At 51.8% G+C, this 18,398-nt stretch overlaps 1 protein-coding gene across 4 annotated transcripts in view; it reads left to right on the top strand.

The window, feature by feature from the left end:
- The first annotated feature begins 14,371 nt into the window (after positions 1 to 14,371).
- ADAMTS17 (ADAM metallopeptidase with thrombospondin type 1 motif 17) overlaps positions 14,372 to 18,398 on the top strand; it is a 212,954-nt gene continuing 208,927 nt past the window's right edge. For all 4 annotated transcript variants that reach the window (XM_066239833.1, XM_066239834.1, XM_066239835.1 and 1 more), the window contains exons 1-2: positions 14,372 to 14,471; positions 14,902 to 15,272. In XM_066239833.1, the coding sequence (XP_066095930.1) occupies positions 14,390 to 14,471; positions 14,902 to 15,272 (453 nt within the window). In that variant the 5' untranslated portion in view covers positions 14,372 to 14,389. The remainder of the gene's footprint in view (positions 14,472 to 14,901; positions 15,273 to 18,398) is intronic.

Below are 18,398 nucleotides of genomic sequence, written 5' to 3' on the forward strand. Positions count from 1 at the left end.
GGCGGCCAGGCCTATGAAAGCATGGCCTGGGCCGTAACGGTAGCGAGGTGCTGCCTCCGCCCGGGTTCCCAGACACACGCTGCACGAGGTGGGCCCAAGGACGACGTCACCCCATGACGCACGTCTCAGAACGTCTCCCCGTGACGCGCGTCCCAGAACGTCACCCCGGGACGCGCGCGTCTCAGAACGTCTCCCCGTGACGCACGTCTCAGAACGTCTCCCCGGGACGCGCGTCTCAAAACGTCTCCCCGTGACGCGCGTCTCAGAACGTCTCCCCGGGACGCGCGTCTCAGAACGTCACCCCGGGACGCGCGTCTCAGAACGTCACCCCGTGACGCGCGCGTCTCAGAACGTCACCCCGGGACGCGCGCGTCTCAGAACGTCTCCCCGGGACGCGCGCGTCTCAGAACGTCACCCCGGGACGCGCGCGTCTCAGAACGTCACCCCGGGACGCGCGTCTCAGAACGTCTCCCCGTGACGCGCGCGTCTCAGAACGTCACCCCGTGACGCGCGCGTCTCAGAACGTCACCCCGGGACGCGCGTCTCAGAACGTCACCCCGGGACGCGCGTCTCAGAACGTCTCCCCGTCGTCGAGCGGCGCGTGCCTGAGCTTGTCAAACGGACGCATGCCTTGTGTGTCCTTCTCTGTGCTCGGGTCCCATCCTACTGTTTCAAAACAAAGTGAGTGAGAACGAAGGGTTGCTCCTCCCACTCTGGGACCTTGGTGGGGTCCCGTCGGAGCTCAGCTGTTTTGTTGTGAAGCGGGAATAATTGTACACGCAGCCTCACCGTCAGGTGTGAGCAGGGGCCCGGGTTCTGGCAGGGCCGGCCACAAGTGGCAGGGTAGGTCCAGGTATAGATGATGGATGACCACTACTTCCTTTGATCGCTACGTCTGTTAAATAGGCCATGGCAACAACCTCATCATACATATCTCTAAAAGAAAAGAAAAAACAATCCTGGGTTCAAATCCCGGATGAGCCCCCAAGTGTTATAAAGTACTGCGCCCGGATTCTGAAAGGCACTGTACCTCATTTCATTGAGTATCATGTAGAGACACCCAGTCCAGATAAATTTTGAAGAGATTTATTAAAGGAGGAAATTTTAAATATGCTGGCCACATATGGCTGACACGGGGCATCTGCAGGCCCAAATGGTGCAGCCCCCAAAATAGTTCAGGGGCTGCTTATACACCCTTGATCACACACGGGCGGGGGAGAACATGAGGTCAGGGTACACGCTGGCAACATTTGTTTAGGGGATACACAGAAACATTAAGACTTTCAAGGTAACACAATCGAAGATGTTTACAAATCTTTCAGGGTTCCTCTTCCCTCACTAGCCAAGAGGTATTTTACCCTCAAGATTCCAGGAAGGGGGAGGAACTACAATCAATGCAAGGAGGTATGTAAATTCTGTCTCCTATTGAAAGAGAAGAAGTTTCTCAGTTAACCTTTATTTTAGGTTTAAAACTGAATGACCCATTGTTCTTGCAAGCCAGAAACTTCTACATTCTTCTCCCTCCGCTCCCTAAGGAGGGACTGGACAGGAAAGCCTGACCTTTCCTTCTAGAATATCAATATTAGTTTGCAGCTTTTTGGTACCTTACAACATCCCCACTGGTTCTATTTCCTAAGTCCAATCCTTGACTTAATTTACTGAAGAGTATGAGGCTGTTGTCTAGGGATATTAACTTATAACATGTAACAGATATTTAACAGATAGCATTAATAGCGTATAGTTCACTAAAGAAACAAATATTACTGATTAATTTCCTATAAACTATACAAACATTTTGCAACTTACATAAAACTAACTGGCTTTTATAACCATTTACCTTTAGTCAAAACTCTTAATTTTAAAACCTTTAACTTTTAGTGACAATTAAGTTGGCTTTCATTCTACCCTAGTTTTCCTTTTCCCAAAGTCTGATTTTAAAAAAGTCTTTAGTGAGTTTTTTCATACATTCGCCGAACGTAGACCAACCAGCTTCCGGTTTGTGGTTGGAGTAGGACATGCCATTTTTCTACCTTAGCAGCAGTGGGAGTTGTCAGGATCACAGTGTGTGGACCCGTGCATGTGAGAGTCAGTGATGTACTTGATCTCCTGGTAAAAAATTATGGGCTTTGGGTCCAGAAGGGACATCCAAGAGCACAGTGGTCACTGCAGTCACTCTTGATTCATCTTCCCAGGAACATGCCTGGCGGGTGTCTGCTGTGGGGGGTGGGGGAAGAGCCTGTGGTCTGCTGCAGGGGGGAGCTCCGCCTCCCCAGGCCCCCATGAGCGGTCCACAGGCCTGGGAGCCAGAGAACATGTGGTGACAGAGGGCTGTAGGCGTGCACGAGTGACCTAGCAGGGGAGAGAGCAGCAGAGCACACCAAACAGAGTGAATGGTGGGGGGGGGGGGAGAAAGAGTCAGGGGAGGAGAAAGAGGTGGGAGGGTGGGGCGGGGTCTGAAGGACCCCACAGGTCTCAGAGCAGAGCAGAGTGGGCAGAAGGCCCCCTTCCCCTCTGTCCCTTCCCTTAGCCCTTCCGAACTCTTCCCACCCACCCTCTCCACGGCCCCCCACCGCCCCGGTCTCCAGCCCCCTTGCTCTTTCCTAACCCCATGCCCCCGCCAGTCCTGGACTCCCCCCACCTCCAGTCCTGGACTCCCCATCTTTCTTCTCAGGGATGCCATTCGACCACAGCTCAGGTTGGTGGTGCTTCTGGCCATCGGTCCATCTGAAGAACTCCGTATGTGCTTGGCCGCCCCCCCCCCTTTGACCTTTTCTTTGGTTCCTGGAAACTTGTTCTATCGTAATACAATATTTCCAGACTGAAGAGGGGCGGACGTGCCCTGCCTCCACTCAGCCAAGTTCAAAGTTCAAGGCCACCACCCCTAGCCTCCCCTATCCCCTCACACACACACACCCCCTTGCCTCTCCCCAGCACCCCTGCAGGCGACCCCAGTGGCCCTGGTCTTGGCCCGTGAAGCAGAGCATTAAAAATGCTCCAGGAGGGGCTGTCTCGGGTGGTCCTGGGGATGTGAACGTCCTGTTCTCAGTACCTAGAGAAGCCAACAGGGCAAGTCAAGTAGGAGGGTGAGCTGGACCAGCAGGGGGGTGCGGGCAGACCCCCACACACACACACACACACTGGGGCCCTGGGTGGGTGGGGTGCAGGGCCACCTGGCCGCCTCTCGGGGCTGCATCAGGACGGGGAAGAAAAGGAAGTGGAGGTTGAGCGACACAGGACACCTGGCCTGGCCTCTAAACCCCTGGCTTTGAGCACGGGCTCAGGGGGCCATCCCGGCCCTCGGGGCCCATTTGCAGCTTTGTAGAACTCCTAGCTCTTCGCCTGACTCCCACATCCCACCCCATCCACAGCAGGGGTTTGGGGGGCACCTGGGGAGAAATAAAGCGAGGAAATCATGAAATCAGGTCCAAAGGATAAAAGATATATATATATATATATATATATATATATATATATATATATATCTCCCCCCCCCCATTCTGTTCTTGGCAGCAGCTTGCAGAGGCTCCAGGGACAGACGGGGAATCTGATAACCATATAACTTCACCTTTCGATAGCCGGGCTTCGTCCAGGCTGCAGCCAGGTGCATGTGTGCAGAGCCAACCAGAGAGTTGTTTCCACAAAACCCATTCGTCTCTCGGCTTGGAGTGTCTCTCTGTCCCTATGCCCCGTTCTGTCCCCCTTTCTTTTTCTTCCTCCCTTCAACGCTCTTTCTCTCCTCTCCCACCTTTCTCTTGCACTTCTTCTTTGCCCTTCCCCCAGAACGAATCTTAGTTAGACTTAGGTTGGATTTCATCACATGGCATGGTACCAATTCTAGGGCCACCCAAAGCCCTCTTCTGTCCTCCTCTGTGCTTTCTTTCCTAATTCTTTGTCTTCCACTCCCCAAGAGAGAGAGAGGAACCCAGTCTACCTACTGAACGTGTGTCTTTCTAAGTCCATGTTCTGGCTTCAAAATACAGTATGGCTTTGAGCTTCAATTACATAGAAATATCAGCACGTGACTGGCATGTGAAAGGCAATGTGGCTCTTGCAACCACTCTGTTGAGCTGCGGTCAACAGAAGATACGTCACAAAGCTGCCTGTGTTTTAAAGCAGACTGTTCGGTAAGTTTGGACATGTCTACACTCATAAGGTGACCGCCATACTCATCACCTCCACAAGCTGCCTCCTGTTTCTTTGTAATTTGTTCAGCTTGTTAATGTTGTGGGTTGCCATGATTGGTGTTAGAAATAGTAAAAGAAAATGCTTGTCATCAATAAATAGGTCCTTTTGCGCTCACTTCAGCTCGGTGGATTGTCTGATCCTAGCAACCAAAGTTCTAGGGTGAATGTAGTCTGCTTATGGAGACCCGACTTGAGTTTCTCTGCCCAGCTTCGCATTTTAAAGTTTCATGCGACCTTATATCTAAGAAAGTTCTGGGTGACATATATATAAGAAAGGGGAGAAATCCTTGAACTGTCGATGATTTGGCAAATATTTATTGAGTGCCAGCTCTGTGTCAAGTGGGGTCATAGGTGCTGGGTGCGGAAATTCAGTCCTGGGCCTCCGTGCCCGGCAGGGAGCTGTGGTGGTAGAAGCCGTGTTACCCACACAACGGACCTTCCTTGACCTTTCCCTTCTTAGCTAGCAGGAGAAACGTCTTGACACGTGGGCTTTGGTGTTTTTAAAGCAAACCTACCACATAGGAGAAGCGCCCATTTGCTTCTCCACCCCTCCGCCGCGCTTTCCTCTCTGTCTCTCTCTTCCCCTCCCGCAGCCAAGGCTCCATTGGAGCAAAGATGGCCCGGGCGCTGGGGATGGCTCTGTGGCCTCCGCCTCAGGCGCTAGAGTGGCTCTGGTCGCAATATGGCGATGCCCAGGATGGGCAGAGCATCGCCCCCTGGGGGGCGGAGCGCCGCCCCTGATGGGCGTGCCGGGTGGATCCCGGTCGGGCGCATGCGGGAGTCTGTCTGACTGTCTCGCCCCGTTTCCAGCTTCAGAAAAATGAAAAAAAAAATAAAATAAAAAAAAAAAAAAATAAAGCAAACCTACCTGCACCTGGTAAGTTAAAATCATTCTAGGGGCCCCAGCCGGGTGGCTCAGTTGGTTAGAACATCGTCTCAGTACATCAGTGTTGTGGGTTCAATCCTTGGTCGGGGCGCATACCGGAGTCAACCAATGAATGAATAAATAAGTGGAACAAGTTGATCCCTCCCCCCCCCTCTCTCTCACACACACACACACATTCTCTTTCTCTCTCTAAAATCAACACATAAATAAAAATTAAAAAATATAAAATTATTCTAAGGAACAATGACAATAAGTGAATCCAGAGGGCAAGATGTTTTGGATGCTTTGTTTATCTCTGACCACTTACCAAGTCTTGGCGTCTTCAAAAGTTTCTGATGTTACCCAACTGTTTTCTTTCTTGCTTGCTTGCTTTCTTGCTTTCTTTCTTTTTTTTTAACAGAGGCAGAGATAGACAGGGACAGACAGACAAGAACGGAGAGAGATGAGAAGCATCAATCATCAGTTTCTCGTTGCGCGTTGCGACTTCTTAGTTGTTCATTGATTGCTTTCTCACATGTGCCTTGACCGCGGGCCTTCAGCAGACCGAGTAACCCCTCGCTGGAGCCAGCAACCTTGGGTCCAAGCTGGTGAGCTCTTTGCTCAAGCCAGATGAGCCTGCGCTCAAGCCGGCGACCTCGGGGTCTCGAACCTGGGTCCTTCCGCATCCCAGTCCGACGCTCTATCCACTGCGCCACCACCTGGTCAGGCTTCTTTCTTTATTTAATAAACATAATCCAGTACCTGAAACATACCAGGACTCTCTTAGGCCCTTGTTTTCCATTTTCCAAGGGTTGTCTGAATTGCTAGGCTCATGTCAAGGTCAAGTTTGAAAGGGAGCTCACCTAAGGCAGTGGTCGGCAAACTCGTTAGTCAGCAGAGCCAAATATCAACAGTACAAGGACTGGAATTTCTTTTGAGAGCCAAATTTCTTAAACTTAAACTATATAGTTAGGTACATTGTTATTAACTTAATTAGGGTACTCCTAAGCTGGCCAAAGAGCTGCACTCAAGGGGCTAAAGAGCCGCATGTGGCTCGTGAGCCACAGTGTGCCGACCTCAGATAGAGCACAATCATCTTAGCGTTTCCATTACGACTCTGTAGAGACCAACACATATTGCAATTACGTTGCCTTCTTGTGTAATAGGTTGGGTTTTGTTTGTTTGTTTGTTTGTTTTTAGCATTTCTGCTTATTTTCTGGGTCTGAGATGCTAAGGTTTTTCTCCTATGGTGTCAAACCCACGCAGGCATGAATCCAAGCATCCGCACTTCCTGCTCCACAAGCAGTCAGTCTCCTCTCTGACCCTGAGCCAAGTCTTGGAGGAAGGACCACACGTAGGGACGAACCTGCTGTTCTTGCAGGTGTAGTCACCCTGGTCACCATTCAGGTTGCTTCCGGGTGTGCCGAGCCCCTGATGGCCACCTCTTGTGTGCCGCTGTCCAATGAATGTTGGACAGACAAGCCTTGACTCCATCTCATAACCCATGTCAGCATGTATTACGAATCTGTGTTCGTTCGCTGTTGCTGCCTGAGTTACCCGCAGTCTGTAGCAGCTTAAAAACTTGATTATAACGTGTATTTGCTTGGATTTTGCAGGTCATGCAGTCAGCCAGGGCGCCGCAGGATTGGCTCGTCTCCGCTTATGATGCGTGAAATCGTCTGCAGGTCTGACGGAGGTGGGAAGGTCCACTTCCAAAGTGGTTCAGCGCCGTGGCTAGTTAGTGGGTTCTGGCCGGTCGGTTTCCTTTTCATGAGGGACTCTCCACACGTGGGCTTCTCTGTAGGGCTGCTTATGTGATCTTGTGCCATGGCTACTGGCTTCCGCCAAAGTAAATGATGAGAGAGAAGGAGAGAGAGAGAGAGAGAGAGAGAGAGAGAGAGAGAGAGAGACTGTTTTTTTTAAATGTCCTAACTTCCAGAAGTTACAAAGCATCCATGCCAATATCTTCTATCTGTTAGAAGCAAGTCAGTGAGTGTAGTACACTTTCTACGTAGTGGGATTAAGCTCCACCTGTGAAAAGAGGGTCATCGTTAGCAGGCGTATTTTAAAAACCATCCCAGAATCTCACTTAGTTCTTTGTCCAAGTTGACAGACCGCTGCCTAACACCACATACCGAATGTTCTGTCCCGACTGTACCAATTTGAGCCATCACCCTTTGCACTTATCTAAAATCAAATCCACATTTGGGTCAGTTGTGTTCTTCAGCTTGTACTTGCATTACATTTGAGTCTAGTTTATCAGACCAGCTGCTTTCTGTGAGTCCGTGAGAAAGAGAGAGAGAGAGAGAGCACGCTCTGGAACCCTGAAGGGCAAGGCTGAGATCAGAGAAAGCTCTCAGGGAGGGCAGGGGTGTTGTCGAATGAGAGAAAATATGTCGCTTTTCTCAACTGTTCTTAAGGGAAGGAGTTGGTGTGGCTGAAGGTCTGTGCTCCCGCTGACCACTCTAGTCCAGGGGTCCCCAAATTACGGCCCGCGGGCCACATGCGGCCCCCTGAGGCCATTTATCCGGCCCCCACCGCACTTCTGGAAGGGGCACCTGTTTCATTGGTGGTCAGTGAGAAGAGCATAGTTCCCATTGAAATACTGGTCAGTTTGTTGATTTAAATTTACTTGTTCTTTATTTTAAATATTGTATTTGTTCCCGTTTTGTTTTTTTACTTAAAAATAAGATATGTGCAGTGTGCATAGGGATTTGTTCATAGTTTTTTTTTTATACTCCGGCCCTCCAACAGACTGAGGGACAGAACTGGCCCCCTGTGTAAAAAGTTTGAGAACCCCTGCTCTAGTCCTTGTCCCGCTCATTCAGAAACAAAGAAACTACAAGCGCCTCATCTGAGGGGGCCTCTAGCCCCCTTCCAAAAGGACACAAAGATAGAGTTGTCTTTTCAACAAGAGTGACATTCAAAAGCCATGGACATTCAGTAACAAGGCAGGCTGGGACCTCAGGGGTATAGTTTTTGGGGAGAGGGGTTCAGTAAAGGTGTGAGGGAGGAGGAAGGCTAGGGAGACCTCAGCAGAAACCCTGGTGAAACAAGTCAGAGCCAGACTTTAAAAAAAAAAAAAAAAATCAGTGTTTTGCGGAGTAACTGGATTCATTCTGCGACATCACTCCAAGGGCCTGATTGGGTGAGCCGGAATTTCCAGACAGTGGCGACTCCCAGGGTCGGGCAGCCATGGCCTTGGTGGCCAGAGCACCCCTGCTCGGGGAGGCAGACCCTGCCAGCACCCTGGACGTGGGGAGACGCCACAGGCAGACCCCACAGGGAGAGGCTGGGGATCAGGATGCCGGCCAAGGAGACGCATTTTGGGCCGGATTCCAGGCTCAAACAGGGAAAGGGTGAGATGAAAATGAGAAATGAAACAGGTCTGGGGAGCAGAGAGCGAGCTGGGGCTTGCCTTTCTCACCAGTCCTGGTTCAGGAAGGCGGGACTGAGGCCGGGCGCCCCCTGCCGGAGGGCATGTGACATCTCAGGGGCTGCCCGGCAGGATGGATGGGTAACTCCTGAACCAAGTGAATTGCATCTCCAAGAGGACGTTGTCACGGGAGATCTCCTCTCTTACCATGTCTCCTCACCTCCCTCCCTGGCCAATGCCTAGTGATCTTTAGAGTTTCTTCCAGCTACAAAGAGATCAAGTGTACACACGGGTCCAGGCACCTGCACCCACCAACCACTAGCTCAAGGAAGCCCTGGGTGGGGAGATTAAAGAGGGTCCAGTTTGGCCTTTCTGTACTGTGCTGCCCGAGGGGCTGTCTGCTTTCAGTAACAACGACAGCACCGGTCAGGATAGTGGCTACCAACATCCAAACATGGCCGTCAGGGTCAGTTCCAGCAAGTTGATGGGAAAGATCTCTGTCCACCAGAAAAGAGTTGTCCACCCCAAAAAACAGGCAGACAAGCTGAAAAGTGAAGGGGCTTTGTCAACAGAGAGCGCAAGGAATTGTGTTTGACCCAGAGCCAATGAAGGCAGCCGCCCTTATGTCACCTTCAGACCTCTGCTGCCCCCTGTAGGGCTTTGGTGGGCTTGTTTGTCTTGTTTCTCATCTTCCCCTGAGCCCTGACCCCTCCATCTGTGAAATGGGCTTAAGCCTAGCCCTTCCAAAAAGTTAAGACAAGACAATGTGTATGTGTATGTTAACGTAAAATGAAATTCCAGCCAATGGTGATTTCTTTCTAAAGCATTTGTTATTGTGGGAAAACCTATGTAATGTAAAATGGACCATTTGAACTTTTTAAAGTGGACGGTTCAGTGGCATTAAGTAAATTGATGTCATTGTGCCACTATTGCCATCATCCATCTCCAAAACTGTTTCCTCTTCCCAAACTGAAACTCTGTGCTGATTAAACACTAACCGCCCGTCACCTCCCCCAGCCTCTAGTAACCCTCATTCCACCCCATGTCTGTGAATTTATCTACTCTAGAGACCTCACAAAAGAGGAAGAAACTCTGTGCTGATTAAACACTAACCGCCCGTCACCTCCCCCAGCCTCTAGGAACCCTCATTCTACCCTATGTCTCTGTGAATTTATCTACTCTAGATACTCACAAAAGAGGAATCACTTCGTGTTTGTCTTTTTGTGACTGATTTATTTCCCTTAGCCTGGTGTCTTCAGATATATTCCCAGAAATGGCATTGCTAGATCTTTTGGTAGTTCTATTTTTTCTTTTCTTTTCTTTTTTTTTTTTGAGGAACCTCCATACTGTTTTCCACAGTGGCTGTGTCATTTCATATTCCCTCTAGCCATGCATAAGGGTTCCCTTTTCTCCACATCCTCACTAACACGTATTTCTTGTCTTTTTGATGCTGGCCGTCCTAACAGGTGTGAGGTGATGCCTCATCGTGGTTGTATTTGCATTTCCCTGGTGATCAGTGGTGTTGAACACCTATTTGCAATTTATTTATTTTTTTACATTTTATTTATTCATCTTTTTTTTTTTTAATTTTTTTTAAATTTTTTATTTATTCATTCTAGAGAGGAGAGGGAGAGACAGAGAGAGAGAGAGAGGAGAGACAGAGAGAGATGAGGGGAGGAGCTGGAAGCATCAACTCCCACATGTGCCCTGACCAGGCAAGCCCAGGGCTTCGAACCGGCAACCCCAGCACTTCCAAGTGGACGCTCCATCCACTGCGCCACCACAGGTCAGGCTATTTATTCATCTTTTTAGAGAGAGGAGAGACAGAGAGAGGAAAGAGATAGAAAGAACAGAGGGAGGAGCAGGAAGCATCCACTCCCATATGTGCCTTGACCAGGCAAGCCTAAGGTTTCGAACCGGCGACCTCAGCGTTCCAGGTCAACGCTTTTACCCACTGCGCCACCACAGGTCAGGCTTGAGCACCTATTTGTATACGTGCTGGCCATTTGTATATCTTTGTTGGAAAAAAAAGTCTATTCGGGTCCTTTGCACATTTTTAAGTTGGATTGTGTGTGTGTTTTCTATTGAGCTATGTGAGTTCCCTCTATATTTTGTATATTAACCACTTACCCGATTGAAAAGTGTTTTCTCCCATTCAGTAGCTTGCCTTTTGATTTTGTCGACTGTTTCTTTGTGCAGAAGCTTTCAGATATGATGTCATCCCACTTGGTAATTTTATTTTGTGCCTTGTGCTTTTAATTTCATATCCAAAAACATCATTGCCAAGACCAATGTCAAGGAATGTTTCCCCCGTGTTAGCTTCTATGAGTTTTACAGTTTGGGGTTTTACTTTAAGTCCTTAAGCCTTTTCGAGTCGATGATGATGACAATGATGATGATAATGATGATGATGATGAGTGTGTTTGTGTGTGTGGTATAAGAGAAGGACCCAATTTTATTATTTTGCAAGTGGTCACCCATTTTTCCCACTACCTTTTTTTTTTTTTTTTTTTTGTATTTTTTCCGAAGCTGGAAACAAGGAGAGACAGTCAGACAGACTCCCGCATGCGCCCGACCAGGATCCACCCGGCATGCCCACCAGGGGCGATGCTCTGCCCATCTTGGGGCGTCGCTCTGCCGCAATCAGAACCATTCTAGCGCCTGAGGCAGAGGCCACAGAGCCATCCTCAGCGCCCGGGCAAACTTTGCTCCAGTGGAGCCTTGGCTGTGGGAGGGGAAGAGAGAGACAGAGAGGAAGGAGAGGGGGGGTGGTGGAGAAGCAGATGGGCGCTTCTCCTGTGTGCCCTGGCCGGGAATCAAACCTGGGACTCCTGCACGCCAGGCCAACACTCTACCACTGAGCCAACTGGCTAGGGCCCCCACTACCATTTTTGAAGTGACTGTCCTTTCCCCCTTGAGTATTTCTTGGCTCTGTTGTCATGTATGAGTTGATCATGTAAGCACGGCTTACTTCTGGGCCCTCAATTCTGTTCCATTGGTCTATGTGTCTGTTTTTGTGTCATACCCTACTGTTCTGATTATCATAGCTTTGTAGTATAGTTTGAAAACAGGATGTGTGGTGCTTCCATCTTTGTTCTTCTTTCTCAAGATTGCTTTGGCTATTTGATGTTCTGTGTGTATGTGTGTGTGTGTGTGTGTTTCTACACAAATTTTAATTTTTTTTCCCAATTTCTGGAAAAATCCTAATGAAATTTTGATAAGGATTGCATTGAATCAATAGATCACTTTGGGAGGGACAAGAAAACTTTTAATGGTGACCACTGAACACAATGAGGAGGAGCAAAGAGAAGTCAGACTCATGGGCCAGATTAAGACCTTTACTTAGAGGGTCTGTTTCTCAGCCTCCAATGTCTGCCTTTATGTTCCACTTTTTATTGTTGAAACTGAACATCTGCAACCCACATCTACATACTCTGACTCCGTTACACTTTCTTAGCTTTCTGTTATGATGGCAAAGGATAGAGATATGGGTTCAAGGAAGCAGGTATTGGAAGTTGCTGGTGTGACAATGAGTGTGGGGTCCTAGTCAAGGTCATACCACCGATAGATTCAGAACCAACAGACAGTGGCTTCAATAGTGGAGCAGTAGACACGGGTCCCCGGGGCTCAAATGCGCCCGGGGGCAGGGACAGCATGTAATCACCAAACTCACACTTTCCGCTCTTCCCAACCTTTGTAATCCATTCTCTATGTTCAGTTCCCTCTGCTGAAGATACCTAGAACGGTATCAGTTATCCTGGCTGGACCCCGACGAAGCATCCTTTCAGATGCAGTTTAATATAAAAAGAACACTGGACCTTAAAAACGTTTGATTTGTATCCTCTCAGACCTTTCTCTAAGATTTTATCATGCAAAATATCTAATACTGTGTTTACATAAGTATTATCATATAGGTATTATTTTGCAAATTGATTTTTAAAATTTTTTTGACAAGTCGTCTAGGAGATATCTCTCCATGTTATAAATATAAGATTATTACATTTCTTTTCATTGATGGCTGGGGTTCTGTTAGCCATTTATCTCATGATGCACTCTTGGGTTTTTGCTTTTTTTTTTTTTTTTTTTTTTCTGGGAAGAGGGTGCCGTGGTGACCGTTCTTGTACATGTGCCAGTGCTTCTCTGTGCCAACACACCGGGAGGGGATTACAGAGTTGCTGGGTGTGTGCATTTTTAAATTCTACTACAGTCTGCCCAATTGTTCTTCAGAGTGGCCACGCCAGCTGACTCTCCCACCCACGGGCAGAAGAGTGTCCTCTCCGGTGTCTGAAATTTCTAAGCCCTCTAGTTATGTACAGTGCAGGGGATGAAATGGTCCCTTGCCGTTGCTTTAGTTTGCATGCCCCTGCGGACTAATGCATCCATTGGGTTGACACTGACTGCTTCAGGCTGACTCCCACGGCAGAAGTAAAAGTGGGTGCTACTCCCTGCTGTTCAGTGGCAGGCCTTGAAGGTGGCTCTTTTGCCAACAAAGTGACATCAACAAGCTCACTGTGATTTCTTGGGCCACCACCAGCAGGTGCTGCTGAGCCTCCAGTTGGCTGAGGCTGCTGTCCAGATGGGAGGGAAAAGCCCCAGCCTGGCCATGAGCAGGAATTGTGCTGAGGTTTGCAGGAGCTGCAGGTGCCTCGCAGTGGCCAGCTCCTATGCGGAGCAGAAAAGGATCCACTGGCCGTGCTCCCCGGGGGCACACAGAGCAGCTGGTGGGCAGTAGTGATAGTGGTGGGCTTTATTGAGGAACTGGGACACATTCCACTCCCTGCGTTCCTTAAACATCATGGAAGCTGGACAGAATTCATGGCTTGATTCCTTCCGATGGGTAATTCTGTGATGAATTTGGAGAGGCTGCAAGCAGAGTCCAGAGAGGGCTGCTACCTCTCTGCTTTCAGAACACAGGAAACAGGCAGGACAGGGAAGGGAGGGGAGAGACCTGAGAACTATTATGCTTTAATTGTCTTGTTTATTTTTTACAAGATGCTTCTCGGGAACCTAAAGGAGTCACCTTTCCTGAAGACCTCAGTTGTAGTCTGGGGTGGGGGCAGGGAGAACACATCCTGTTGCTGGAAGACTTGGGTTCAAATTCAGACTTTGCCACGTTGTACCCCTGCTTCCTAAACAGGGCTAATACTCCTTCCTGCCTTCAAGGGCGTGTGCTGTTCCCAAGGAGCAGCCCCTGGCTGGAGGTCAGGACCACAAATTCTAGCTCTTGTTCCAAGAGTAACTTACTGGGTGACTTAGCAAGCTACTTTAAGCTCTCTGTCCCTCAGTTTCTCAATCTGTAAGAGGGTATGATTATGTCTGTTCCTTGGCTTCTGTGCGGATAAAAACTATAGGAGGTGTGAAAGGTTTGGATAAATACAGCTGTATTGGATGTGGCCATCAATCAGGTGCAAACACAAGAGTGCCAGAAAGTGCCCAGGTGCAAACAACCAGAACTAGTTTCATTGTAGATGCAGAGAGAGTATGTTCCTATTGATGAAACGGTTCGCCAGGACGATTTCCGGCCCGTCTTCTTTTGCATCTAGGCAAGTAGGGTCAGAGGATTTCAAAAGTGAGGAGAAATTTTGAAGATTTAAGTCATTCCAGTAAGTGTTCCTCCCAAGGTATCCTCCCGGGTCCTCCGGGATCGCGCGCCACCTGGTGTTCGCTTCCCGCCACTGCCCAGAAACCACGTGTAAGAAAGTGCTTACAACCTAACTACGCACCCTGGTTTTGACCCGTCTTAGCCAATAGGGAGTGGGGAGGCGGGGCAGCGGAAAGCAAAAGCCCAATCGCCTCCTGCCCTTCGAGAAGAAGGCGGGGTTTGGGGTTTACCACGTTGGGTTTGTCCGCAGCGCTAATTACTTTTTCCAAAGGCAGGAGGAGGGATTCACTCCGGCTGGCGCCGCTGCCTCGCGCGCTCCTGCTCTGCGGCCACCGTCCGGGGGGCTGCTCCTCCCCAGTACCATGTGTGACGGTGCCCTGCTGCCGCCCCTCGTACTGCCCTTGCTGCTGCTGCTGCTGGTTTGGGGACCGGACGCGGGCACAGGTAGCTCTCCCTCTCCTCCCACCGTCCTTCTCTTCGCCGGCGTCTCTCGCGACCACTTGGCTTCTGCGGGTCCCGCGGCAGCTGGGCGACCCGGCCCGCCCGCGCGCGCAGCCCGGCTCCAGCCACGGACGGCTGACCGCGCCCGGGGCCGCGGAGGCGCAGGCCGCAGCCGCAGCCGCGGAACGGAGCTCCGAGCCCCGCGGGAGGCGGCGCGGGAGAGCTTCCCCGGGTGGTCGGGCCCGGGCGGAGGCGCTGGCGGGCGCGGAGGCGCCGGGGCAAGGGAAGGGGAGCGAGCGCCCGCTCGGGGCGGCGCTGTCCCGGTGCCGGCGCGGCGTGCCCGGCGCTGGAGCCGCGCGCGGCGGGCGGCCGGCGAGAGGGCGGGCGGCCGGGCGGGCCCCGCCGCGCTGACGCGTCTCCTCTCTCCCCTCAGCTGTTGGCGACCGGGCGGCCGACGTGGAAGTGGTTCTCCCGCGGCGGGTGCACCCCGACGACGTGCACCTGCCGCCGCTTCCCGGCGTCCCCGGGCCCCGAAGGCGGCGGCGGCCCCGCGCGCACCCCGCCGCCCTGCGCTCCCCGCCCGGCGAGCGCGCTCTGCTGCTGCACCTGCCGGCCTTCGGGCGCGACCTGTACCTGCAGCTGCGCCGCGACCTGCGCTTCCTGGCCCGCGGCTTCGAGGTGGAGGAGGCGGGAGTGGCCGGACGCCGCGGACGCCCCGCGGAGCTGTGCTTCTACTCCGGCCGTGTGCTCGGCCACCCGGGCTCCCTGGTCTCCATCAGCACCTGCGGCGCCGCCGGCGGCCTGGTACTGCCTGCGTCCCCTCCGGGTCTGCCTGTCGGTCTGTCGCGGCGACGGGGGTGGTCCCTAAGGAGGGCTGGTATGGGGGTGGGAGCGCCTCCGTGGGAACTCCGGCCTCCAGGAATGCTCTACCGCCAACCCGAGGGCCGTACACCTCAGGCAGCCCAGGGCAGCGCAGGTCTAACGGGACCTGCCAGGCCCCTAGACTGAGAGGCGCCCTGCGCCCGGGGTGTAGCGAGAACACACCGCATCTGCACGGGGGTGGTGGGAATTCAGTTCCCTTCTGTGCTTGTGAGTCCTTCTGCACCTGGAAGAGGAAGGTTGGAGAGCTCCCCTGACAGGCCACTAACCTACACTAATTAACTGAAACGGGAGATCCGGGGTGGGGGTGGGGGGGCTCATACCCTGGTTCCCTTCCACCACAGGTAGGCACTTGTGTACCTCCCACCCTGAGCCAGGCCTGAGGGGTGCTTACTTACTTCGGTGATGAGATTTTCCCTGTCCCCAGAAGCTCCCTTGCCGTGGCAGTAGCTCCTCTCTGTCCCCAAGGCTGCCCTGCTGCATTTGAGGTAGGCGCGGGAGGTGTTCGGGGGCAGCCGGAGTTCTTGTGCGCCTCTGCCTGCCCTGCCTGCTCTCTCAGTGCTCACTCGGCCACACTGGTGCCTTCTCAGCTTCCCCACGGTGCCCGAGAAGCACACGTGGCAGGCAGATGGGCTGCCCCCAGCAAAGCCTGGTGCAGGCTTAGGGCACAGAGCGCACAGTTATTTCTCTATCAACTGTCATGACCGGCTGCCGGGGAGGCCGTTTCTGGTATTCTTTTGTGCCTGTCTTTCCCAGGCAGGAGAAACTGCTTCTCCCACCGCCACTTTATCTGCGTGCAACATTTAGAATTCCCTAGCCCTTACCCACATGGGCTGCAAGTTGCCTAGAATCTGCCACAAAGCCAGAAAACAGGGAGGGGGTCCGGGGGAGGCAGAGAGTCCAGGTTTTTTTATTTTAAAACTTTTGTATGGATTTTTCTGACAGAAAGAGAGAAGACAATGATTTGTTGTTCCACTTATTCATGCATTCATTGGTTGATTCTTGTATGTGCCCTGACCGGGGATTGAACCCTCGGCCTTGGCACATAGGGATGATGCTCTGACCAGTTGAGCTACCTATCCAGGGTGGGGGGAGTTCAGGTTTTTATGCAAGACTTCTTCTTTCTTCTGAGCAACATTAGGGAACACAGGGGCAGTGTCCTAGGACTGGCTTTCCCTAAGGCCCCTCTCAGGGCTTTTCTGCCTGCTGGTCAGAATGGGATCTATTTTTTGCTTAGCTGGGAGGAATTGATTTCTTTGGTTAAAGTAGGAAAATGGACCGTGGGAGGGTGGGGGGCAGAGAATCTGGGGCCGTGGGTGAGAAGGCTTAAGTGGAAGTAAGGAAGGCTCAGAGCCCTGTAGGACTCGGGTCAAGGCTGTATCATGTTCTGGGAGGGACTGAAAGGCCTACATCATTTTTGCTGTTTTTGCCAAAGCGTTTAAAAGTCTAGGTCACATCACTGTACTGTACATGGAAACATCTGAATCCCATTTGCTGCGGTTTTAGTGAGTTTCTGTAGAGGTCAGAGTTTATATTTCTCGGTGTAAAGTTTCCAGCGAGCAGCTATCTGTAGAGGAGCCAGGGGTGGAAATGTGGATGACAGGGGTTTAAAGCCCCGCAGGGGGAGTGCCAGGCCCTCTCACAGATGGCATGTGAGAAACCAGGGTTCATTTCAGTCCTCCGGGCTCTCTGGACCCATCCTTCCCTTTGGCGCCATGTGAGGGCGCTGTGCTTTAGATAAAGGAACCGGGCCAAGAAGCTGAGTTTGGCGGTGCCAGCTGCGGGTGGACCTCTCAAAGCGGAGCCTCTAAATTCCTGCTGGAGCAGACACTTTTGTTGTTTAGTCTGCCTTGTTCGTCCTGTCCGTCCGGTGTGTGAGCTGGTTGCCGGACCCGTCCTGAGTGCGTTGGCTGAAGGAGGGAGGGAACAGACAGCCTAGTGACTCGGGCGGACCTCTGGGTGTCCAGGCGGCCCAGGGACGCGGGCGCAGAGGGAGGGCCGAACAGGAGCGTGTGCCCACCACGCGTGCGTCACGCCCCCGCACTCCTCTTATGTTGGTTCCCAGGAGTGCCTGACACAGTTCCAGTGGGTGGGCACGGGTGAGTCACTCTGGACCATGGACGAAGCAGCAATGGAAGAATGGGAGGTGTAAGTGGGTGTGTGTGTGTGTGTGTGTGTGTGTGTGGCGTGTGTCAGGACAGGCTTGAGAGATGGCAGTGCCATGTAGATGCAGTTCTTGATGGCCACAGATGGCGGCATTGTGAAGCGTCCTGCTTACCGAGAGGATCACAGCACTCGGGGTGGCAGAACTGAGCCTGCCCCAGGCCAAATAGTAAATACTCCAGGCTCTGTGGGCCATATGGTGTCTGTCACAACTACTCAACACCTCCCCTTCAGTGATACAGCAGCCAGGGACGGGAGATGCACAGATGGACACATTTGCGTTCAATAAAACTTTATTCTGATGTTTAGCATCAATTAGATCCTGTCCCACCATGGCTTGGCTGAGAGCATCAAGTGCAGGGGCAGGGGGCCCCAGACCCCCACCCCTGTGTTTTGGACCCCACTGTGCTGTCTGTTTCCAGAGATGTGTGAAGGAGGTGCATGATTACAGTAGATCCTCACTGCAGTGTTTAGGGGCACGAAGAATACATCTCATACTCCCATCTTGCCCCCCAGCCCCACCCGCCACGTTTGCCAGTGGACACAGGCGTTTCCTGTCTCCCTGTCTTATTTTGGAATGCCGGGCAAGCTGTATTTTCTTGGACCCCCAGCTCGAGTATTAATTGTTTTCTGTTTATGCCGCCTTGTTCTATTTACATTACAGAGTCCTCAGCTATCGTGTAAGGTTTTGGAAGAGCGTCTGAAACCGTATAGTTTCAAAGCCGTGACGCGTTGAGCATGCGAGGAAGGTATTTCCTGCCCCCAAATAACTTATGTCAGTTTGGACCAGCTGCCTCCTGTGACGAGGACCAGGTCGTGGGGTCCCAGCAAGGCTGGAAGCGGGTTAAACGTCACCAGGTCTGAGAGGAGAGATGGGACTTCACGGGG

Source organism: Saccopteryx bilineata, chromosome 7 (genome assembly GCF_036850765.1).
Source record: "Saccopteryx bilineata isolate mSacBil1 chromosome 7, mSacBil1_pri_phased_curated, whole genome shotgun sequence".
NCBI classification, from domain to species: Eukaryota; Metazoa; Chordata; class Mammalia; order Chiroptera; family Emballonuridae; genus Saccopteryx; species Saccopteryx bilineata.